Source organism: Orycteropus afer, unplaced genomic scaffold, assembly GCF_000298275.1.
Source record: "Orycteropus afer afer isolate SDZICR_OR568_19922 unplaced genomic scaffold, OryAfe1.0 scaffold00191, whole genome shotgun sequence".
NCBI lineage: Eukaryota > Metazoa > Chordata > Mammalia > Tubulidentata > Orycteropodidae > Orycteropus > Orycteropus afer.
In genome coordinates, this window is record NW_006921778.1 from 1,567,157 (window position 1) to 1,593,116 (window position 25,960).

Genomic DNA, 25,960 nt, shown 5'->3' on the forward strand with positions numbered 1-25,960 from the left:
CACCTGACTAGGGTGTATATACTCTAGGGTATCTTTGTATAGGAAAGCAGAGCACTTCGGTTTGGCTGGAGTTGTAAAGTATCAACACACAAAGGATCAGACTCCTAAACACTGGTCTTTCAACTTAAAAGTGAGAAAAATTCTTTAGATTCACTAGATTGCTGGGCAACCATACTTAGAAAAAAATAAACTTTATCCAGAGCTGGAAAAAGCTTGGTAATGACCACATACATTAAGCTATATTTGAGCTAATCAATGATCACATTTCTAGCCTAGTGCATCACACAGCATTCAAGAACTGATAAACCTAAAGTATCTTCCTTATACTCTTTGACCCAGCACGCCTTCTGGGCAATTCTGCCTATCATATAGCGTATCATATTTTTTTAAATCGCAATTCAGAATGAGTTTTGAAAGCATGGGACCAAGCCTGCTCATTTGCAATCTGCTATCTTTTTGGCACAGGCATGCAGACTGCAACAACTCAATTCTAAGAAGAAGAAGATGCTGAAAAAGCTCATCATAATCTAATTTTTTTAATTTTTTGGCAATTATACTAATGCCCCTTAATACAAAATTAGAAACTCCAGCTAGGCTTCTGCAAGCCATCAGGAGTAAGGTTTAACAAAATTGTTGTTTTCCTAACACCTATTTACCTAGGGACAAGTACTTTAAGGTAAAAGATATATACCTTCAGACAAAGTAATGCTTATCTTGCTTATTATTAATATAAAATTACAACAATACATATAAGCCCCTTCCCCTAAAACTAGAAAATCCAAGTCTAATTACTAGATAACATTTTTCTTCAACCAGAAAAATGTTAATGTATCTAACTTTATTATAATTGTGATTAATATACAAGAAAAATATTACCTCAAAGAAATACAGAAATACGAGATTTCAACAGGTAAAGTACAGCATTCTTTGTCGATCCAAACAAAATCTCTGAGCAGGTAGAGGAAAGTTCATTGGTACAAAAATAAAGATTAAAAAGCAGGAAGTTAACATAGTTAAGAAAAGGTGGCACAAAGTCTAACTTTTATAACTGACTTCTCTCTTTACTGAGTTAAACTGTTGGAAAGCAAAAAAATAGGTGAGGGAACAGGTGATGAAATCTTTTTAATGCACACATGCACCCAGACCTTTTCTACAGATTACCATAATATGCACACATTTATAGAAGAATTTAATTCCTATAGTGGAAGGATGCTATTCACTTAGATACAAGTTTGTATCCTACATTACACACAAGTCACTAAAGCCTTAAAAGTACCAACCAAATCTTACAGCATGAAATTAATTTTGCTAAAAATCTTCATTATCTGTACTTACAGATTGATATTTAATAGAAAAATAAGGATCTCCAAAACTCAAAACAGCAGTCACCACAATTCCTTTAACAACATAGGAAATTTGCCTTTATAATACTAACAAAAAATTTCAACTTAATTTTCAAACACTTTTAATCAAATTTCTCCCACGCTAAGAGAGTTCTATTAGGTTCTCAGCCCTCTCCAAGCATTCATTTCTTAGAAGAGCGTCACTGAAATCCTAAAACCATTCATTTGCTGTTTCTTAGCAAACACTTACAAAAAATCAAGTAAACTATCTCTCTATATCTGGACTACAATGGTTAAGAATTAAAAAAAAAAAAAAAAAAAAAAAACCTCCTCTAACATCTTATAAATCATAAAAGATATATAAAAGCACCAACAAAATTTTAAAAAATAAAAGATTCACAGTGCACTGCACCTTGGAACATATAAAGTTGGAACATAACATTTAAAAAGCAAATTCAAAGACCAATTTCTCTCTCAAAGACATAATGAAGCCAACACAACTAGTCTTCTCATCTAGCTTCTTAAAATGCAGCACACAGTAGAAGTAAATTATTGCATATTCAGCATACTCCTTTATCACTTGATTTCCTCAAATCATGTTCAGATTTCTCAAAGAAGAAATCCAGTTTCTGTGCTAAGCATGGCCTTTCTCAAGGTAAGCTGAACACTGAGAAATTATTACACAGGTCCAAGGGCATAAGTACAGCAGATGTACATAAACAGGTACATCCAACTTATACAGTTCTGCATAGTTAATTCACATCACACACATAAGCTTCAATTCACACCTTTTAACATTTATTATCCCAATCTCTAAAGAGAGTTAAAAGTCTAAAATTATCATAATCCCATCCCAAAATAGCCTTATTTTGTTCCACAGTGCATTAAATGAAGCAGCAAAACAGCAATGATATTTAACCATCGTTAAACTAACCAGTAATTAAAAAAGGATAATTTGTTGGTTCTTGAAGAGGCTCAATACTATTAAAGGCCATACTTCTTCTGGTAACTAATCTCTTTTGCTTTAGTATTGAGAACTGAAGAATCAACTCTAGGCACCAGAAAGACTGACCAAAGCACTCACGTAGAAGGAAAGCAAGCATGCACACACACACGCGCGCGCACGCGCGCACACACACACACACACAATTAAATGGTTTCCAGCTGACAGTAAAACAGTGACAGTGATTCACCTGCCAGGCAAAGTATTCACTCCCTTAACATTTTGACAAAAATCTGGAATGCTGGGACTAACTATAAATATGGCTCACAGAGACCCAAGCAAAGCAGCCGTATTTCTGGAAATAGTAAGAGCTTCCACACACAACCATTATAATGCATTTTTAAAAAAGTCATAGAAGGATTCACAAATTTGTCACATTACAAGACACAGAATTCTATATAACCTAACTCTAAATACACTGCTAAAATTGTGAATTCTCCTGCTTAGCACCAAGAGGGTGACATTTTCATTAATAAATAGAATTTCTCATTAAAAATTAAGCCATTTCAAAGCCAAAGCAAAGTAACACTGAGTGAATGTCTTAGAATAGCGGCTTCCTTTAAAAGACCCACTAGGTTAAATAGAACCCCTTTTAAATAGGCAACCTATACAGAATGAAGATTTCTATAGTAACATTTACAAGCAGAGATAAATTCTGTGGATACCACACATAAAAGATTTTAAAAAACCCACATGACAGATGCACCTGCACATATGATTGTGCAACTCCCCCCACAAAGAAATACCTTCAATGAAGTCAGATGCACCCAAAACACAAAAGACCCCTTAAAGCCCAGATGATTGTCCTCAATTATAGCTGAAATCTTTCTTAAAATATGCACTGCCATGCTTATTTGGATTTAAGAATCCTGAAAGAACAAGATGCATTCCTAGGAGTGAGTTATGTATGGTCCTTTTGTGTTCCAACTCTCCCTAACTGAAATATTTTGTATGAGTTAAACTACATATCCTTTCTTCTCTCTCTCCAAGGACTTCAGCATGTCAATAAAAGTGTGTCACTGTATGTTACTACTACAAACTGGAACCTAACATAGCATCAGTTTCCACATATCAACACTGAGATGCAATGCAAAATCTAGTAAAGTCAGCTTTGCGTACGTATTTACGCAACTGTAACATGAAGACATTTCCACAAGAACAAAATCATTTTACAGTGCTAAAAAGGGTTGGTGAAGATACAACCAAAGTAGCTGCTAGGTCCTAACCTCCATAATCCCCTGCCACCCCTTCCCCAATAGTCTTCCTGGTTTCCTGACTGCATTGCAGCAAAACTCAGTTATAGCATCACACCCATCCACCTCATTCCCTCTCCATGCTGTGGACTTTGTCCTTTAATGAAGTGCTAAGAGTTCAATTTGAACAGAAACATTATATTGCAGATACTGGCTCTAAATAAAAACCTTTCAACAAGACTCTAAGCAGAGGAGGATTAGAGAGTCTAAGTGGTTAGAAGCAGATAAATATGCAAGATGCCTCCAAAGCAGATGACCTGCAATCTTCCATGACTTCCGTGACACTTTAGCACTTGTGTTCATTTAAAAACTGTGTGTTTTAAGTCTGTCTTTAAAGAATATCAATATAAGTAAACTACTATTGTGATCACTATAATGGGTAGATGGTGCATTCTCACTAACTTGGCTACTTCATGATGACAACACTTTTCTTGACCAGAATACAAAATAAAGCCCACAATTACACAGAGTGAATGCCCTCAAAAAAAAAAAAAAAAAAAAAGGAACTAAAACTAATTAGCCCAACACTGGAAAGGTACAAATGTATGAAAAGTTGTAACTGCATTTACAGTGCAAACTCATTTCTTGCCACTCTCTCCTCTGCACAAAGAGCAATCTCTTCAGAAACATTGCCTCCCTGCATTTCATTAAAACACCTGAGAATGGTAAGGCATGAAGAGACACATACTCCAGTGCAATAGGTCTCTGATCTTGGTATTTCCGTAACACATTTGCTGCTATTAAAGATCCAAGATTTTCATTATGGCATTATGATCAAACTTGAAACTCAAAAAGGTTCTGGATGAAAACGGGAACTTGCAATGTCCATTACACGCCAGAGACTGCCCCTCGGCATGTTCCAGCAACTGGTCTTCACTAGAGCAAGGTAAGTCACATAGAGCATCTGTTTAAAAAACAAAATAAATAAGCTTATTAATTTAGAAAAAATCAATTACTGCTATCCACCAATTGTTATAAAAGAACTCACATAAAGTGTAATATATTTATCTTCCCACACTCTGAACCTAACCTAAATAGAACCACCCAAGATACCTTCTTTTCCCTAAACTGATGATATTTTGTTTATTTCTACACAAATTCTCAAATTATTCTTCTCAGGCTTTATTTTAAGACCCTTACATTGAAAAGGTTCTTCAACATTTGTATTTTTGGCCAACATAATATAATGGGAGATTTCTGACAGAGATCAAAATGTAAGCATTGTAAAGATTACAATTATAAGAGTTATAAAGATTACAATTCTGAAATAATAAAGTTGGAGACCAAGACACTTTAGGGAGTATACCAACTTAAAGAAAAATCTAAATTTTCAAAAACATAGTATAACCCAACTCCAGTTTATCTGGGTTTTTTTTTTTTTTTTTTTTCAATAGAGCAAGGACCTGACCAGGAAAAGAGGTTTCAAAAGGACACAAACAGAGTGAAGCAGAAAAAGACTGAAATGAGGACTCCTAGGTCAAGAATCCTTTTATACTTCCTCCTTCATAAGACTAAGAACCCAAAGATTTACATTATCTACATCATGCCCTACTAAGCTGGACATACCGTGTTACACTGTACCTTCTCTCGTGTTCCAGAACATATGGCTTTTAAATGATTGTGTGAGTAATTTCTGATGGTATATTAATTAGACTGAACTATTAGCCAAGGTGAGCAGAAGAGTCCTATTAAGAGAACATCCACCCCTGTAAGTTTTCTGTACTAAACTCTAATGATAGTTCCTACTTCTTCATAGTTAACCTTAACTTTCCAAAACGGGTTAAAGCATCTTTTAAAATTTAAGGTAAAACAGTTTTTACCTTAAATCATTCAAAGAAAAGGAATATACTCATATTGATTCTCATTTCAGACTTTTCTATATGAAAGCCTTAAATTTAGATGGTGAATAATGTGTACCTATTGCAAAGGGAATTTCATACAATTCAAAATAGTACTGAAGAAAAAGGAGATTACTGCAAATAGATGAAAAAATGTTAACAGTTATTTAACAATTGTCAAAGACCTTTCTACATGCACTGTCACTACTTTCTAAACCGGATCACACAATCTATTTTTGATAAGTGAGGAAGAGAAGTTGTATCATCTTTGATGAAAGCTATTATTAGTATCACCTTAAAAAATGCCACCATTACCTCCAAAACAAGAGAAAAATACTTCCCCTATGAAGTTTGTTCTTCCCCTATAAATGTGCAAGAATGAGATGTCCTCAAGTTTATGATATTTAGTTCTGCTCTCCTTTAATCCCTAAGCAATTATTTATTTACAGTAGTTACACAGAGCACCAAATCTTGATATTCACAAAACAAACAGCACATTAGAAGGGAAATACAATTTTATCTTGATCATTTAAATATCTTTATTATACTTAATTTCTTATAACAAAACTTGACCACATATATAAACTGTCTGCAGAATATGTGCTAATCATCCTATTTAAAATCAAAGTTAGGCCAGAACCTAATCAAACTTCACAAGAAAATATTTTAAAATGATAAAAAATTAACTTGCCTGTTTCAAAATTATCCTGAAGTTTCCGTGGATGCAGTTTTTTTTCACATTTCTATTTTTAGAGCAAACAAAAACACATGGACAGACACACACAGAACACACAATCTTCAGTTATTTCACTTATTGTAATTCAGGAGATACATTATCAATTTCCCTAAGAAAACTGAATCAGAATTATAATTACCATCCTCATTTTCTCATTGACACTTTAAATTAATGTATTTATTTTTTAAGCCTAAATTTTTTTCAGTTAATTACATTAAAATTGTAGAAAAAAGAAATTACTCATTAAATCTGTCAAGTCAGAGGTAATTGCCATTAAAATTCCAGTGTACATTTTTCCCAGCTTTTTTCATTGAAGATATATTTTAATATATTTTTAAATGGAATTAGATATACATACTACTGTACTGAAACTGACTTTTTAAAAGTTAAATAAGTTCCTTTTTCAGTAAATATAAATTTACACCATCATTTTTAAAGACTACTAAAGGCCAGAAGAATTCTGGCAGGGACATCATACATGAAGAAAGCAAAAGGTCAGTAAAAAGACAAGAAAGAAAAGACCAAAATGTATGTCACAAAAAATTCTGAAACTTGCTCTTGATAGGAGAGTAGCTAAAGTGAATGCAAGAAATGATGCTTTTGAGTTGTGGTGTTGGTGAAGAATCATGCAAGTACCATGGACTGCCCTGCCAGAAGAATGAACAAATCTACCCTGGAAGAAGTGCAGCCAGAATGCTCCTTGGAAGCAAGAATGCTTTGTCTCACCTACTTTGATCACGATGTCAGAAGGGACCATTCCCTGAAAAAGGATATCATACTTGGCAAAGTGGAGGGTCAGCCAAAAAGGGGTAGGCCCTCAACAAGATGGATTGACACAGCGGGTACAACAATGGGCTCAGGTATAGCAAGGATTGTGAGGATAGTACACAACTGGCAGTGTTTCATTCTGTTGTACATAGGGTCGCTATGAGTGGGAACTGACTTGACAACACCAAACAACAGGAAATTAGGTTTTTTTCTATTTTTTTCATTATTGTAAAGAAGTAACGAGCTTAATATTCCTTAAATGTCCCTTCTAGGGAATCTAGGTAAGCACTTTCTCAAGTTTTTGATATATATCATCAACGTGCTTTCTAGAACTGTACCAACTATCAATTAAGTGTCTCAATATACTCAACAACACTGAGGTATCATCAATCTTTCCATTTTTACCAGTCTGATGGGAGAAAGTGGTACCCTATATAAATGAGTACTCTTTGATTACACATATTGTTCAGCATTTTTCACATATTTACTAATCACTTATGAACCGTTTGCTCATTTTTAAAAAACTTATTCAAGTTCTTTGAGATGAATTTGAGAGTCATTTCTAATATTCACCCAAAACCCACAGGATTTTGCTTGGTACTAAGTGAAATTTATATATACTCAGGAAAAATGGACATTTTTACAATATTATTTTAAGGGAATATTTATTAAAATAATAAAGACTATTTATTTAGAACAACATCCAAGGAATTACTCTAAAATGACTACATATTCTTTTCATTGAAATAAATGTAAATACCCACATAAAAAGCAAAGATCAGCAGTAGCATCAATGTCAAACTTACAATTAAACTTATTTAAACTTATAATTTATAGGTGGTCTAAAGAGATTTTTAGTGTATCAACATAATCAGGTACAATTCAGCTCTATAAAATCCTATTAGTATATTATTTAAAATTAAGAGTAAAGCAAATAACATTACTGCTATGGATTGACAACTGCCTTAGCTCGACTTTTAAGAAGTCTGAACTCTTCTCAGCATGGGAGCCTTAAATCTTACCATCAAGGGATTCTGCTGCTTTGTGGGCTGACTGTGAACTCCATTTGTTCTTTTCTTCTGATTAGGGGAGTCTTGATACTGCTTTCTGCCATTTCCCCTCACATTTTGATTCTGTTTTTGAAACAAAATGAAAATATATAATATGACAAAGAAATATACTCATCTAGATGTTTAGCTGGTTGAATCAGTTTAGCCAAGCCCACAAAAAATCTTCATAAACACTGGGGAAATGTACCACAGATCACTATATTTTCTTAATAGAATGCCTCACAAAGCTAGATTTCTCTGTAAGTATGAAATTATAAATATAGTGGTCCCTAGGAATCTTTCCATTTCTCTTGCTTTATCCTATTTCTGTTTACAGATTGTTTATAATGAGTAAGTGGAACAGATGCATATGAGTTTAAAGCAAACAAACCAAAAAAAAGTTAGAAAGGGGAGGAAGAACCAGTTTGAAAACCTTAGCTGCATGCCAAAGGAAACCTCTCTGTCAAGGGAATGCTGAAGAATAGCCACAGTTCTTAGAGCAGGAAGTATGAAGCAGATATGGTCAAATGTTAGTCTGACATCAGCTTTAAATTATTAATCAACAAATAACCACTATCAAATAATCTTTTTTATACAAAATAATAAAGACTGGTGTTTTAAATCTGGACAATTATCCATAAATTGAGACCTGAAACCTAATGTGAAACTTAAACATGCATGTAGTTTGATAGTAAAGTAAGTCCATATTTTGCCATTATCCTGCAGTAACCAATAGTTAATTTTACAGCAAAAAAATTCTAAGTTTAACTAAAGATTATAAAGTTTTTAATGTCAGCCTGTTATTAAGTAACCTGAAAAGCAACTATTGGGAGGACAGGTTAAAATAGCATAAAAAAAATAATTAACTTTACTATTAAAAAATGCTTACTTATATTCCATCTACCTACAGAAAAAATTAACCACTCACTAAACTACCTTGAAAACAACATCCTCACCTAAAATAAGAGGGAAATACAGCTTTTAGAAACTCATGTTACCACACTTTTAAATCAAACCCAACACCAAGGCTTCTGAAATAGTAATATCCTTTATTCCACAAAAAAAAGACACTATCATTCTCTTTAAAAAAAAAAATAAATAAATCATATATTAAAAACCAAATCCACTGCTGTCAATTTTGACTCATCGAGACTCCATAGGGCAGAGCAGATATGCTCCATAAGGTTTCCAAGGCTATAATCCTTACTGAAGCAGACTGCCACATCTTTCTCCCACAGAGTGGGTAGCGGGTTCGAACTGCCAACCTTTCCGGTTAGCAGTTGAGCACTTAACCACTGCATCACCACAAACAGAAAAAGTATACAAACCAAAACTATGCCACTTGGTGAATTTTCAAACTGAAGGCATCTATATAACTAGCATTCCAAAAGCCCCTACTAGGCCCCATCCTAGTCACTACCCCTTGAAAGGTAATTTCCATCATACATTAGTTTATCATTTTCTGAGACTTTTCTTTTCTTTCCTCCTTCACTTAAGTTAGTGGCTTATCCTCCTTTCCCCACCCACCCTTGGTAACCAAAGAATACTTCTTTTTAACTTTTTAATGTGACCTGGGAAAGTTTACAAAGCAAATTTATTTTCCATTCAATAGTTCGTACATATTTTATCTCGTGACACTGACTGCAGTTCTCTTCCTACTTCTTCCCTGTGTCCTTCTTTCCTATGCATTCCTGCTTTCTGAGCTTTTTCTCTGTACCTAATGCTGCTCTTCTGATCTCCCACAGTTGACTGTTCCAAGAAGTGCACCTTCCCACTGGAACTGTTCACCTGTCACTGTTTGACTGAAGGTTAAGCCACAGACAGGAGTGAGGTGAATTACAAGTCCAAAGAGTGACTAAGGCTCATAGCCTTGGAGGTTTCACCACTATCTGCCAGAGCAGTAAGCCTGGTGTTTATTATAATTTTTACTTTTGTTCAACATTTTCCTCCCACTATATAAAGATTATTTCTTTTTTTTGTAAAACCCTCTTCTTGACTTTTAACACTAGTGATCTCATACAGTATTTCTCTTTTTGAAATTGACTCATCATAAAGGCATATAACTTCATCCATGATTTGAGATGTTACGCAGATTCATCAGTTAATTAATGTTGCATAGTGTTCCATTCTGTGCGTGATGGTAGTTTGTTGATCCATTCCTCCACTGATGGGCATTTAGGTTGTTTCTTTTTGCTACTGTAAATAGTGCTGCAGTGAACAGGGGCGTTATCTGTTCATGTCACAAGTCTTATTTTCTATAGGATATCTACCTAGCAGTGGGAGGATTGCTAGATCATATGGTATTTCTATTTCCAGCTTTTTAAGGAAGCACCATACCATTTCCACCATGGCTGTGTCATTTTATAGTACCAACAGCAGTGTATGAAGGTTATAGTCTCTCCACACTCTTGCCAGCCCTTGTCATTTTCTTGGTTTTTAAAAATTTGTTATTAGTCCTCGAGTGAGATGATACCTCATGGTTATTTTGATTTCCATCTCTCTAATGGCTAATGATCGTGAGCACCTCTTCAGGTGTTTGTTAGTTGCCTGAATGTCTTCAGTGGTGAAGTGTCTGTTCATGTTCTCTGTCCATTTTATAACTGCTGTTAAGTTGTGCAAGTTTTCTATACATTTTATAGATTACCTCCTTGTCCAAAATGTCATTGCCAAAATTTTTTTCCCAGTCTGTGGGTTCCACTTTTACTCTTTTAATGAACTCTTTTGATGTACAGAGGCACTGAATTTTTAGGAGGTTCCAGTCATCTATTTTGTCTTCTGGTGTTTGGGCCTTTTTATATTCAATAGTGTACTTATGCCCTACATTAAGGCCCCTAAATTGTCCCTATTTTCCTTTGATAGTCTTTAAGGTCTTAGGTGTTACATTCAGATCTCTGATACAACTTGAGTCCATTTTTGCATGCGGTGTGAGATATGGGTCCTGTATCATTTTTCTGCAAATGGATATCCAGTTTTGCCAGGATCATTTACTAAAGAGACTATCTCTTCACCATATAATGAGTTTTGGCCCTTTGTCAAAGATTAGCTCTCCATAGGTGGATGGATTTACTTCTGGGTTCTCAATTCTGTTCCACTGGTCTATGTGTCTGATGTTGTATCAACACCAGGGTGTTTTAACTACTGTGGCTATATAGTAGGTTTTCAGATCGGGGAATGTGAGGCCCCCTATTTTGTTGTTCTTCTTTAGTAATGCTTTACTTATCCAGAGTCTTTTTCCTTTCCCTTTAAAGTTAGGGATTACTTTTTTCTAGTCTTTAAAGAAAGATGATGGAATCTGAATCAGAATTACATTGTATCAGTAGATTGCAATGGGTAGCACTGACATTTTCACAATTTAAGTCTTCTTACTTGTGAGCATGCTACAGTTTTCCATTTATGTAGGTCTCTTGGTTTTTCTACCCCTTGTCAGTCAGTTTGTCATACAGTGGTAGCTTGCATGTGGCTGTGAACCTGGAGGTTATACCACCCAGTACTTCAAATACCAGCAGGGTCACTCATGGTAAACAGGTTTCAGCAGACCTTCCAGACGAAGACCAGGAAAAATGACAGGGTCATTCACTTCTGAAAAAACTGAAAGCCTTATGAATAACAATGAAACACTGTGTGATGCATTACTGGAAAATTTTATGAAGAGCCATGAAACACTGTTTGATACAGTGCCAGAAGATGAGCTCTAAAGTCGAAAGGCACTCAAAATATGACTGGGGAAGAGCTGCTTCCTCAAAGTAGAGCTGACCTTAATGATGTAGATGGAGTAAAGCTTTCAAGACCTTCATTTAGTGATGGGGAATGACTCAACATGGGAAGAAACAGATACAAACATTCATGAATAATCAGAACATGTAATGTACAAAGTATGAGTATAGGAAAACTGGAAGTTGGCAAAAACGAAATGGAAAGCATAGAGATGAATATTGTAGGAATTAATGAGCTCAAATGGACCGGTACTGGCCATTTTGAATCAGACAATCATATAATCTACCATGCCAGGAATGAAAAATTGAAGCAGAATGGTGTTGCATTCATCATCAAAAAGAACATTTCAAAGGGACTATACCCATGACTACATAAAAGATTAAGGAGCTCTGGTGGCATAGTGCCTAAGGCATTTGACCGCTAACCAGAAGGTTGGCAGTTCAAACCCACCAGCTGCTCCGTGGAAGTAGACTGGGCAATCTACTTCCATGAAGATTTACCACCTCAGAAACCCAAAATGGGGTCACTATGAGTTGAAATCGACTCAATAGCAGTGACTTTGGCTTTGTGGTTTTTATATAAGGTTGGCAGACAATATTTCTGCATACATATTTGTATGTGCTGTTAAGAATGTCCATATAACTAGAACTAACAGAGGGCAAAGTTACGATACCTTCTTAGGCACAGTCAACCACCCTGATAGAGCAAGTTGTTGGAGGTGTGTGCTCAGGACCCTGGTTGCAGGGGACATTAAACTCAATAGGCATAACATACTACACAGAAACATTGTTCTACATCTTACTTTGGTGAGTAGCGACTGGGGTCTTAAAAGCTTGCAAGTGGCTATCTAGATGCAACAATGGTTCTCTCCTCGTCCAGAGCAAAGAAGAATGAAGAAAAGCAAAGACACATAGAAACAATTAGTCTAAGGGATTAGTGGACAGTGTGAACCTCAGCCTATATGACCATGAAACCAGAAAAACTAGATGGTGCCCAGCTAACTGTCAACTACTCAGAAAGGGATCAGTGCAGCAGATCCTGGATAGAGTGGAAGAATAATGTGGAATAAAACAAAATCATAAAAAAGAACAGGCTTCCTAGTCTGATAAAGCCTGGTGAATGAAACCTCTGAGACTACAAGCCCCTACTTACTCTTCGGGTCTGGAACTGAATTTATTCCCATGTCTTCCAGGCAAACAACAGGTATACGGAGGATACATTCACATCAGACAGACACACTACTTAGAATGATCAATCACAGGAGAAAAGAAGAGCAGTATTTTCACAGGGAGATAGCTCAGGGGCAGGGATGCCAGGAAAGAAGCACACAGGAAGAGGTAACTACAGAGATGAAGTGGGAAGAGAGATGTTACACTGTGGGAATTGCAGTCAATGTCATGAAAACAAATTGTGTATGAACTGCTGTATGGAAAATAAATTTGCTCTGTAAACTTTCACCCATATCACAATAAAAAATTATTGAAAAAATTCAAACTATGCAGAAAAAAAGAAAACCTCAAGATCTATCTATAAGTATAATTTTGTCAATGATAAGACAATATCCATTTTCCTACAAGGAAGACCAGTTAATACTACTATTATTCAAATTTATGTACCAACCACTAAAGCCAAAGATGAAGACACTGAAGATTTTTACAATTTCTGCAGTCTGAAATTGACTGCATGCAATCAAGATGAGCGGATAATTACTGGTGACTGGAATTCAAAAGTTGGAAACAAAAAAGAATCACCAGATAGTTGGAAAATTTGGCCTTAGTGAGGACTTCTGATAAAATGGTGGAACAGGCAGACAAGCTACACAGACCCTCTTCAACAAAGAAAAGAGAAACCAATTGGCACAGATACAGAAGAGTATCCTAGAGCTCTGAGCTCTGAAAGGAAGGATACAGAAGTGGATTAAACACCAACTAATAGAAGGATGTAAATGAAAACAATGAGTAAGGAGACAAACGGAGTTAGGGACCGTCAGCTGTCCTGATGGCACAGACAGCCTGAATATTTCTAAGTGGTGTTAGAACCTGAGAACTAACCTAAAAATTGGCCCTCCTCACCAAGGGCTTCATGAACTACTGCACAGGTAGCTGACAACTGAAAAGGGAAACAGCAAAGAAGGACACAAACTGACCTGTGGACTTTCGGTTGTCTGAAGTGCACAGCCATTATGAATGTTTACAAGCTGTGGCCATTTTGGATAAAGTGACAGCATTCTTGTTCAGATTCCAGGGACTTAAGAATAGTCTGTGCTTGCCAAAGACAGGATGTACATACGGGAGGCTGACAACTGGAAAGGAGACAGGTGATAAAGGCGTAAGTGCTAACAACTAGCGAACAGAGGAGCACAATATCCTGCTTACTCAGATACATCCAAAGAAAACAAAAACTTTGGACCAATCACTCCAACATACAATCACCAATTAAATAAAAACACAAAAACATCACAATGTCTCAGAGACAAATCACCATCACAGTCTACACAAAGAAGCAAGGTAAATCAGGAGAAACAAGGAACCAGGATACAGACCCAGAAAACATCCCTGAGGAAGACACAGCATTGGAACTCCCAAATAAGGAATTCAAAAGAATTATATTTAGGTACCTTAAATTAATTGAGAGACAGATCAAGGAAAACACTGACAAAATTGAGGAGTAAACTCTAGAACAATTTCAGAAGAAAATAAATGAAAAAATTAGAAATGATAAAAAAATCTACAGATAGAAATCCAGAAGATTAGTATCAAATTCTCAGAAATAGATTAACACATTGAATGGGCAAAGGAGCAGAACTCAGTTATTGGAAGACAGAATTACTAAGACTGAAGACAAATACCTCAATACTTCTTTGGAAAGGGACCGATCAGAAAACGATCAAAACAAAATGAAGAAAGTCTAACAATCATGTAGGATACCAACGAAAGGAATAACCTATGTGCAATCAGAATTCCAGAACAGGAAGAGACAAAGAAAACCATGGAGAAAATTGTAGAAGATTTGTGGAAAGAGAATTTCCCTAATACGATGAAAGAGAAGAATATATCCATGCAAGAAGTCCAACGAACCCCAAACAGAATAGATCCCAAAAGAAAATCACTAAGATGTAGCATCATCAAACTCACCAAAATCAAAGACAAAGACAGAATCCTGAAAGCAGCACAGGAAAAACGAAAGGTTACTTACAAAGCACAATCGATAAAACTAAGCTTTGATTTTCTGCCAGAAACGATGCAGGTGAGAAGGCAATGGGATGGTATATATAAAACCCTAAAGGAAAAAAATTTCCAAACAAAAATTATATAGCCAGCAAAACTGTCCCTCAAATATGATGGTGAAATTGGGACATTTCCAGATAAGCAGAAATTAAAGGAATTTGTGAAAACCAGACTAATCTTACAAGAAACGCTAAAGGGAGTCCTTTGGACAGAGAACCAACAGCAGCAAACAACAACCAACCATTAGCACACATGATGAAACCAATCCAGTTATGAAAGTATCCAAAGTAAATAAGCCTACAAGATTGTTAACAGAGAGGACTTCCAGCAAGATGGGGGGATAGACAGACAAGCGACATAGTCCCTCTCCAACAAAGAAAAAAGAAACCAATTGACAGAGATACAGAAGACAGTCCCAGAGCCCTGAGGTTTGAAAGGAAGTATATAGAAATCGATCAGGCACCAACTAATGAAAAAATCTGAATGAAAACAGTACGGAGATGGACAGAGCTGCAGAGTGTCAGCTACTCTGACAGCACCAAAAGCCTGAACATTTCCAAGTAGTGCTGGGACCTGAGAACTGACCTGAAGATCAGCCCCAGTCACCAAGGGCCACAGGGACAACTGCACTGGTAGTCTATGACTAGGAACGGGAACAGCAAGGAGGGAGACAACCTGAGCTATGGCCTTTCGGCTGTCTGGAGGGTGCAGCCATTTTGAATATTTACCAGTAATGGCCATTTTGGGTATTTAAAGTGACAGCATTCTCATTCAGATTCCAGGGACCTAAGAACAAGCTCCACTTCCCATGGACAGCAGGGATACGGGGGGCTGACAACAGGAAAGGAGACAATGGTGAGTGTATAAGTGCTGCCAACAAGTGAACAGAGGAGCACAGTACCCTGCTTACGTAGATAACATCCAAAGAAAACAAAAATCACGGGCAAGTCAAGCCAATATATAATCACTAATTAAATATAAACACAAAAACATCACAGCGTCTCAGAGACAACTGACTATCATGGTCCACACAAAGAAGCAAGATAAAGCAGTAGAAACAAGGGACCAGGATACAGACCCAGAACAAATCCCTAAGGAAGCAGCAGCATTGGAACTCCATGATAAGGAATTCAAAAGAATTATATTTAGGTCCTTCAACAGATTGAAAGAAAGATCAAGAAAAACACTGACAAAACTGAGGAAAACACAGAGAAAACCTGAGAACAATTTCAAAAGAAAATACAAGAATAAAATGACAAAATAAATGAAAAATTAGAAATGATACAAAATCTACAGGTAGAATGAAGAAAATCAATACTAAATTTTCTGAAATAGATAACACATTGAATGGGCAAAGGAGTAGAATCGAAACAAAGGAAGACAGAATCAGTGAGATTAAAGACAAATACCTTGACACTTCTTTGGAAAGGGATCAATCAGAAAAAGTGGTTGGTTACCATGGGTGAGAGGGGAGGGGAGGAAACACCGCATTAATTAATTAATTAATTAGGGAATGGCATCAATTCAATAAATAATTTTTCATTTCAAAAAACAAAACAGAAAATATGGCCTTGGTGACAGAAATAACACAGGAGACCACATGACAGAAGTTTGCCAGACCAACAGTATATTCATTCCAAGTACCTGTTTTCAACAGCATAAACTGTGGCTATACACATGGACCTCACCAGATAAAAAAATTAGACTAATACATCTGTGAAAAGAGGTGATGGAGAAGCTCAATATCATCAGTCAAAATAAGACTGATCATGGAACAGACCACTGACTACTCATATGTAGGTTCAAGTTGAAGCAAACAAAAAAAAATTTAAGTCCATGAGAGCCAAAATACGACCTTGATTGTATCTCACATGAATTTAGAGACCATGTGAAGAATAGATTTGATGCACTGAACACCAAGGACCAAAAACCAGATGAGTTGTGGGATGACATCAAGAACATCCATCCACGAAGAATGCAAACTGTCATTAAAGAAACAGGAAAGGAAGAAAAGATCAAAATGGATGTCAGAAGAGACTCTGAAATGTGCTCTTGAACAGAGAGTAGCTAAAGCAAATAGAAGAAATGGTAAAGTGAAAGAACCGAAGAGAAGATTTCAAACAGCACCTCGAGAGGACAAAGTAAAGTATTATAACAAAATATGCAAAGATCTGGAGTTAGTAAACCAAAAGGGAAGAACATGCTTGGCATTTATCAAGCTGAAAGAACTGAAGAAAAAATCAAGCCTCAAGTTCCAATACTGAAGGATTTGTTGGCAAAATATAAAACTATGCAGGAAGCATTAAAGGAAGGAACAAATACAGAGTCATTTTATCAAAAAGAATTGGTTGATGTCCAACTATTTCAGAAGACAGCATGATCAAGAACCAATGGTGCTGAAGAAGTAGAGGCTGCACTGAAGGAACTGGTGAAAAACAAGTCTCCAGTAATTGACAGAATACCCACTGACATATTTCAATAAATGAATGCAGCACTGGAGGCACTTACTGATTTATGCCAAGAAGTTTGGAAGACAGCTACCTGGACAACTGACTGAAGAGATCCATGTATCTGTCCTTGTTCCAAAGAAAGGTGATCCCCCAGAATGTGGAAATTACTGAACAATAATACCATTAATATCAAACGCAAGTAAAATCTTGCTGAAGATAATTCAAAAACAACTGCAGCAGTATACTGAAAGGGAAATTCTAGAAATGCAAGCCGGATTCAGAAGAGGACATGGAATAAGGGATATTATTGCTGATGTTCGACGGATCTCAGCTAAAAGCAAAAAATACCAGTAACATGTCTACTGTGTTTTATTGACTATGCAAAGGCATTTGGCTGTGTGGATTATAATAAATTATAGATAACATTGCAAAGAATGGAAATTCCGGAACTTTTCATTGTTCTCATGAGGAACCTGTACACAGACCAGGAGGTGTTCATTCAAACAGAACTAGGGAATACTGCATGGTTTAAAATCAGGACGGGTGTACACGTCAGGGTTGTATACTTTCACCATACTTATTCATTCTGTATGCTGAGCAAATAATCTAAGAAGCTGGACAATATGAAGAAGATCACAGCATTAGGATTGAAGGAAGAACAATTAACATACTGTGATAAGCAGATGACACAATCCTGCTTGTTAAAAATGAATATGACTTGAAGCACTTACTGATGAAAATCAAAGCCTACAATCTTCAATACAGATTACACCTCAACATAAAGAAAACAATAAGCAATATCATGATAAACGAAGAAAAGTTTGAAGTTGTCTGGGATTTCAATTTACTTGGATCCACAGTCAACACCCATGGAAACAGCAGTCAGGAAACCAGACATCATATGCCACTGGGAAAATATGCTGCAAAAGACCTCTTTAAAGTGTTAAGAAGAAAAAAATGTCACTTTGAAGATTAAGGTGCACCTAACTCTGGTAGCATAGTGGCTAAGACACTTGCCTGCTAACCAGACGGCTGGCGGTTCAAACCCACCAGCCACTCCTTGGAAGGAAGGTTGGGCAATCCTACTTCTGTAGTGATACTGCCTCGGAAACCCAAGGAGGGGTCGCTATGAGTCAGGTTTGACTCAACGGCACATAACAACAACAACCCAAGCCATGGTACTTTCACTCACCTCATATGCATGTGAAAGCTGGACAATGAATAAGGAAGACTGGAGAAGAATTGTGGTGTTTTCGAAGAATACTGAAAATACCATGAACTGCCAGAAGGACAAACAAATCTGTCATGGAAGAAGTGCAGCCAGAATGCTCCTTGGATACAAGAATGGCCAGACTTTGTCTCACCTACCTTGGTCATGTTGTCAGAAAGGACCAATCTCTGGAGAAGAAGATATCATGCTTGGTAAAGCAGAGGGTCAGTGAAGAAGGGGAAGACCCTGAACCAGATGGACTGACACAGCAGCTGCAATGAGGGTCCAAGTACAGCCAGGATTATGAGGATGGTGCAGGACCGAGTTTCATTCTGTTGTACAGAGAGTTGCTGACTCAATGGCACCTAACTACAACAACTTTTGGTGCTTTTTGTTCTGGGCTCTTTTGCTGGCCATTATATTTGAGAGACCATCACTGGTCTGATAGTTTGTCATACTGTGGTGCCTTGTATGTTGCTATGATATTGGTATTTCAGATAAGAGCAGGGTCACCTATGGTGGGGATAGGTTTCAGCGGGGTTTCTAGTCTAAGACAGACTAGGAGGAAAGCCTAGGCGATTGATCCACTTTTGAAAATTACCCATGAAAAACTTGCTAGCTTTAGACACGTCATCTGGAGAGGGTACAATCAAAAGAAAAGGACATCATGTTCAGTGAAGTACAGGGCCAAGGAGGGAATGAGAAACCCTTGATGAAATGGATTGGCATAATAACCAAAAAAATGGACTCAAACATTCCAGTGATCTTAAGGATGACACAGGAATGAACAAAATTTTTGTTCTGTTGTACATAAACTTGCCGTGAATTGGAGTCAACTTGACAGCAGTTAACAACAACATATTTGCAAGACAAATATCAATGTTGTTTGTCACAATAATTTATTCATTCACATTACTGTATAGTATTCCAGTGTGTGATTTTTATCATAATTAACTTATGCATTCCACTGTTAACATTTTGTTGGCTTCCAGTTTGAGGCTTTACAAAAAGTGCTGCTACAAACATTTCTGTCTATGCCTTTGATGAACATACATACCTAAGACCAGAACTGTTAGACCACTGGATCTATCTATGCTCTTCGGTATATATATATATACTGTTGTTGTTGTTGTTATGTGCCATCGAGTTGGACCCGACTCATAGCGACCCCTCCTTGGGTTTCAGAGGCAGTATCACTAAGGAAGTAGATTGCCCAACCTTCCTTCCGAGGAGTGGCTAATGGGTTTGAACCGCCAGCCTTCTGGTTAGCAGTCAAGTGCCTTAGGCACTACGCTACCAGAGCTCCATATATATGTATACTACAAACAATTTTCTCAAATAATTCTACCATTTATATTCCCATAAAAATACATGAGAACTCAAGTTGCACCATATTCCTACTAATTCTTGGTATTATCTTTTTTATTTTAGCCATTCTATTGGGTGCCATCCTTCTTTTTTATTTTCTCTTCTTTTAAAAAGGATACTGAGAAAAGCAGAATGAAAGCAAAATTTTACAATACACTTACATTTCTTCCCTATAAAAGCCAATACATCTTAATTTGGAGGATAATAATTCTTTTGCTTCTCTGTTTCTAAATGAATTTTTCCACTGGCAGCTTATTTACCAAAATTGGATGTTTATTCCTATTATTTACTACACTGGATTTATACAAAAACTATAGATGTTAAAGAATTTCAGCCCTGCTTCAAATCACAAGTCAGGAGAAACAGGAGCCTCTGATCAACAATTCAGAACTCTATAAACTATTAATTTGCTTCCAGAGCCAAAGATACGGGAATTCCTCAAATCATCTGCCAAATGATTTCGAAGTCTAAAATTTTTTAAAAGTGTATTACTCACCTTTGCTTTTAAGAGGTCAGACATTTCAGAATGATTATTATATGGCTTTTGTTGCAGTGGCTGTCTATGCTTTACCCACTGGTCACCAGGAGAACCTTCAGGAAATAACTGCTGGCTGTGGCGGAATTTGGTTCGACTGTACCAAGATTTAAAATATAAAAATGAGATCACAAAAAAATTTCATTTATATGTCTTCTAACACCTTCAGAGCTTATGTTACATACTATTTTATTGTCTTATTTATTGTCTGTCACCTCCCACAGGAATGTAAGTTACATGAGGGACTGGTACTGGTTCTTTGTCTACTGTTTCATCACTCATACCCAAAAGACAGCCTGGATTCTGTATCTGTTGAATGAATTAATAACCTTTAAAACCCCTATTGGCTTTTCTAAATTATCCATACTACCTCCTCCCTATAAATGATCACACTTTACAAATCTGAAGAAAGTAAGTTTTAAAAAAGTTTAGTTGAAACAAATAAATGTAGGAAGATTTTCCCTCTTAATGGAACCAAAAAAAAAAAAAAAACCCACTATCATACAGTTGCTAAGGCTGTAAATCTTATGGAAGTACACTGCCTCATTTTCCTCCTGCAGAGCAGCTAATGGGCTAGAACCATCGACCTTACCCACTGCACCACTAGAGCTGCTTTCTTAATGGAACAGATAATTAGTACTGTTCTTAGGATGTTTTAAGTATGGAATTTGATACTGTACAGGTCAGCTATGGATCCTATCCATACTGAATCTGAGAAATGATGTTATATCTGAACCAAAAAATTAAGGGTCCCATGACAATGGCATGAGAAAACAAAATAAAGATCTGGTCTAAAATTCTTATGCAAGAGTCACAATCTCAAAGGTTGTACTAGTGTAATACTTTGTTACATAAGGTAAGAAATCTCATTACACAGTACCACTTATGTGTATAATATAGCCTTGGCTCGCTGATCCAAGAACCATATTATATAAAGACTGGTACAGAATATTTGAATTCTTTCCCTTTCCTATTGAAAAACTATAATAAAATTGTTGTCTACCTTTTCTTTAGATAAAATTCAGATTCCTTCCAACACATCACTACAGATATGAGCCTACATGCTAAAAATAAACAAACAAACAAAACCACCACTCTATATAAGAAAGTAGAAATCTGGGTAAAAAAGTCACTTTATTATCTCTTTATTTTACCTACCAAGACTACAAACCCTAAGATCCACACCACACATTAGGGGACATAAATGCTACCAAACATGAACATTCATCCAATTTCCCCCCAAAATGCTGTGTCAGTATTTTATAACTTTTTAGTAGCATCTTTGTTTCTTTTTAATATTGGCTGCATTCCTATCTACTTTACTTTTTATATGCTGTTTCACTTATATTTAGTAGTATATAATATGGTGATTATAATTCTAGATTCTGAGAGGCAGAAATGTCTCTCAAAGCATTTAATCTAAGATCCTGTCCTCATAAAACCTGACTACAATGGAATGCTACCCATTTAAAAAAGTATAGACTATAGTTGTGGCTTACTCCTATTATTTAAATTTTAAAGCTCCAGGATAAAAACACACATCCAAATTAGAGAAAATGAAAAAGCAACTCTTTGTGAACTTATTATAGGCAAAGTTTTAGTAAGCTTATTACAAAAATACACTTTTATTTAATAATGTTATTTTCCCAGCCTGCTACTGAATTGTGACTTGGATACAATTAAGTTCCAATGAAAAAAATATTCTTTGTGGTTCATGCTCATGTAATAGTCCCTATTTATAATGCACACATGGAGCAGTCGTGGCTCAGTGGTAGAAGTCTTCCTTTCCATTCAGGAGACCAGGTTTATTTCTCAGCCATGTACAGCCATCACCTGTTAGCTGAGGACTGCATGCTGCTATGATGCTGATCCTATGATTTGGAAGTAGAGCTTCCAAACTAAGATGAATTAGGAAGAGTCCTAGAGATTTACTTCCAAAAAATCAACCAATGAAAACCCTATAATCACAATGGTCCAATCTGCAACCAATTATGGGGATGTGCAGGACCAGACAGCATTTCATTTCATTGTACATGGGGTCACCATGAGTCCAGGGCCAACTCAATGGCAGCTAACAACAATAATGCACACAACGTGCTGGGAAAAGTAAAGGAAAACAAAAATAAGCCAAAGGCTTTACAGATTTATCATTCTGACTTTAACAAATTATACATTGGCACTACTCATCTCCCCTATACAATATCAGACCTCAATATATCCATATTCTATCCTCTATAGAAACTCAATTAACTCTCAAACAGGATATGAAAACAGCGAAGTAACAATGTTAAAACACAAATACAGATGACTTTTTCTTTTTTTCTAATGTTCTATCTATCCATCTAAAAAAACTGCAACTCTCTTAAGTATGATTTTAAAATGTGTCTGAAGCTCCTATTATCTGTTTGACCAGTAACCAAACAGTATTTATACAAAGGAATCCTACACTTCTGCAAACCTTGGATGCAAAATGCTATTGTATTAATAACTATCAGAAAATCAGAATGCTATGAACATATTTCTTTACCTTAATTTTTCCACAGTGGGTTTAGCTGGTGTGCTGCCAGCTGAGGAAAATCCATTGTCACTGTCTGAGGAATCTCCAAATCTTCGAGAAAGCCAGTCTCTTAATGGTCTGGAAATATTAAGGAGTCATTTTTAAGATTTGGCTATATGAAGAAACTGATTATCAAACTCATGGTTAGTTTTGTATTACAAAAAAAATATGAATATACCTGATAAATGGAATGGCCATAAAAAATTTGTTAGGTGCCAAACCAAGTTTGGATTTCGGGGTCATATCATTTCTATGACAGGGCAATTTCTCAATGGAGAACCACTCAATGTTCTGTAACACAGAAGAAAAACTTCTCTTAATTAATAGAAGAAATTTCTAAAAACAATTTCCTATCTTATTCAAGCTACTGTTTAGCAAAATTGCAAATACTTTTAATAATTGCATACCCGAATTTCTCTTCTAGTTTTTGGGTTAAATTTTGTGTCTTTTGGAACTCCTGGAATGATGTACAAACGGGCAAGCTGGTCATTGATTCGAAGTTCAATGTAATCATCCTTACAAATGTAGTCTTTGATATCAAAACCAGTTTCTTCAAAGACCTAGAAATAACAAATCTGGATTCAGATTTTTAATTTCCGTTATCAGACCTCCATTTCACCAAACCTTATTTCAAAGGCAAAAACTCAGAAATATTCAGGCAATAAAAGACATGAAAACATTAGGCAGGGAGTTACAAGATCTGAGATTCTAGTTCTACTAGCTCGCTCTGTCATTAACCCAACTATGGAAAAAGATTCAACTATGGAAAAGATTCTTCACATATCTGAACCTAAGTTTCTTCATCTATTAAATGAATACATCAGTGGTCTTCAATCTATTAGAAGTACATGACCAGGAACCACATATGGATTTACTCCAGAGTCCATGAATCTCTCTCTCTCTCTACACATATATACATATATACTAGACAATAAAGAAAGAAGACCAAAGAAGAGTAGATGCTTTTGAGCTGTCATGTTGGAGAAGAATGCTAATACCATGGTCTGCTAAAAAGGACTAACAAATCTGCCCTGGAGGAAGTGCAGAAAGAATGCTCCTTGGAAGCAAAAATGGCCAGACTTCACCTTACCTACTTCAGTTATATTGTCAGAAGGAACCATTTTCTGGAGGAGGATATCATGCCGGTAAAATGGAGGGTCAACGAAGAAGGGGAAGGCCCTCAATGAGATGGATAGACACAGTGGCTTCAATGATGGGCTCAGGTATAGCAAAGATCGTGAGGCTGGCACAGGACCGGTCAGTGTTTTGTTCTGCTGTGCATAGGGTCACTATGAGTCGGAGACGACTCGACAACACCTAACAACAACACATATGTATACTAAGCTGTAAATTAAAAAATGTCCTGCATATAAATATAATGATTTTTCAACCTTGTGAAAACTGGACTGTGGTAATATTTATTTAAATGAACAGATGCTAAAAGTACGGACATAACCACATTCTTGTATTTCTGTGTTTGGGGCGGGGGGCAGAGGAGGCAGAAGAGTTGTAAACAAAAAAGAAGTAAAAACTACTGGACTAGATTAATGGTTCTAAAACTGTCCTCCTTTGGCAGTGCCTCAATGGGAAGGGAGGGAAGACTGTATGAGGAAGAAGAGGCTGAGAAAATAAGAATCTTCACCTTCAATCAGAGAAGATATACTTACCTGATTAACATACTGGACTTCTGTTTAAAATTAGAAGTAATCCATGTCTCTAGCCTTAAAATTTTTCTTCTAGTAACTTTTTAAAATTTTATTGTTCAATAGTTTCCACATGAACCATTTCTCACACTCCTTTTCTGAGATGTTCCTTCCCTAAGGTGCCTATCTATTCTTTCAAGTTGCTGTTGTCAATTTGATCCTTTATAATTCTTAGAAAAGCATAATACTCAAGACAGACATTTTTTGCTAGTTAAGCTAAACTACTATTTGGTTTTAAGACTTCAGGGAATAATTTTGGTTTGAGGTATAAATATTACCTCAGTACAACAGTTTCTGGAGTTCATCGAATCTTCATGGCTCCATGAAGTCTGAAGTCCATAAGAACTTTAAATTCTGTTCTGCATTTTCTCCCTTCTGATCAGGATTCTTCTAGGGAAACTTTATCAAAATGTTCAGTAATGGGAGCCATACACAGTCTAGTTCTTCTGGTCTCATGGAAAAGGAGGCAGCTTTTCAGAAGCAAAAAGCCACATATCCCATATCCTCCTTGTATTCCTGACACTCTTTCCACTATTTGCCACCAGGCAAATAGAGACACATTATTGAGCCTTAGATGGTCACTTGCAAGCTTTTAAGATCCCAGGCACTCCGCAAGGAACTAAAAGTACAACAAAGCACTATACTTGCTATTAGGCCAATTAAATGGGATGTCCCATGAAGCCATGACTCTAAACCTCCCAACTAAGAAACCAAACTCCATGAGTATTTTGGCTGCACATAAGCAGCTGCAGCAATACCCCTCCCCCATTGTTATAAACATGCCTAGTATATAACTTTTAATGACAGCAATTACCATAAGCAGCTGTGCAGCCCTACCCTTAATCAATATGATATTCTATCACTGTTAATCACCTTCCATTTACCCTTTCCTTCTCCCTCCCAACCTGGTTTTTTCTGGTCTCTGCATTTGCCTTTTCTTATCTTTTTATGTAAGTGAAGTCATGTATTATTTGTCCTTTTATGACTAACTTATTTCACTCAGCATTATGACTTCAAACTCCATCCATACTGTAGCATGTACCACAACTTCTCTTGTTGTTGTTGTTATGTGCTGTTGCGTTGGACCTGACTCATAGCAACCCCCTATTGTGTTTCCAAGGCAGTATCGTTACAGAAGTAGATTGCCCCATCTTCCTTCTGAGGAGGGGCTGGTGGGTATGAACCACCAGCTTTCTGGTTAGCAAT

The 25,960-nt window shown here is 36.4% G+C and overlaps 1 protein-coding gene across 1 annotated transcript in view; it reads right to left on the minus strand.

Annotated features, from left to right (window-relative positions):
- Positions 1 to 4,339: 4,339 nt before the first annotated feature.
- The window catches only part of DCP2 (decapping mRNA 2), a 98,318-nt gene continuing 76,697 nt past the window's right edge, over positions 4,340 to 25,960 (minus strand). The window contains exons 6-12 of the mRNA XM_007947573.2: positions 23,459 to 23,611; positions 23,230 to 23,342; positions 23,022 to 23,129; positions 20,456 to 20,591; positions 7,964 to 8,074; positions 6,129 to 6,180; positions 4,340 to 4,503 (exon numbers count right to left, since the gene is read on the minus strand). Of these exons, the coding sequence (XP_007945764.2) occupies positions 4,340 to 4,503; positions 6,129 to 6,180; positions 7,964 to 8,074; positions 20,456 to 20,591; positions 23,022 to 23,129; positions 23,230 to 23,342; positions 23,459 to 23,611 (837 nt within the window). The remainder of the gene's footprint in view (positions 4,504 to 6,128; positions 6,181 to 7,963; positions 8,075 to 20,455; positions 20,592 to 23,021; positions 23,130 to 23,229; positions 23,343 to 23,458; positions 23,612 to 25,960) is intronic.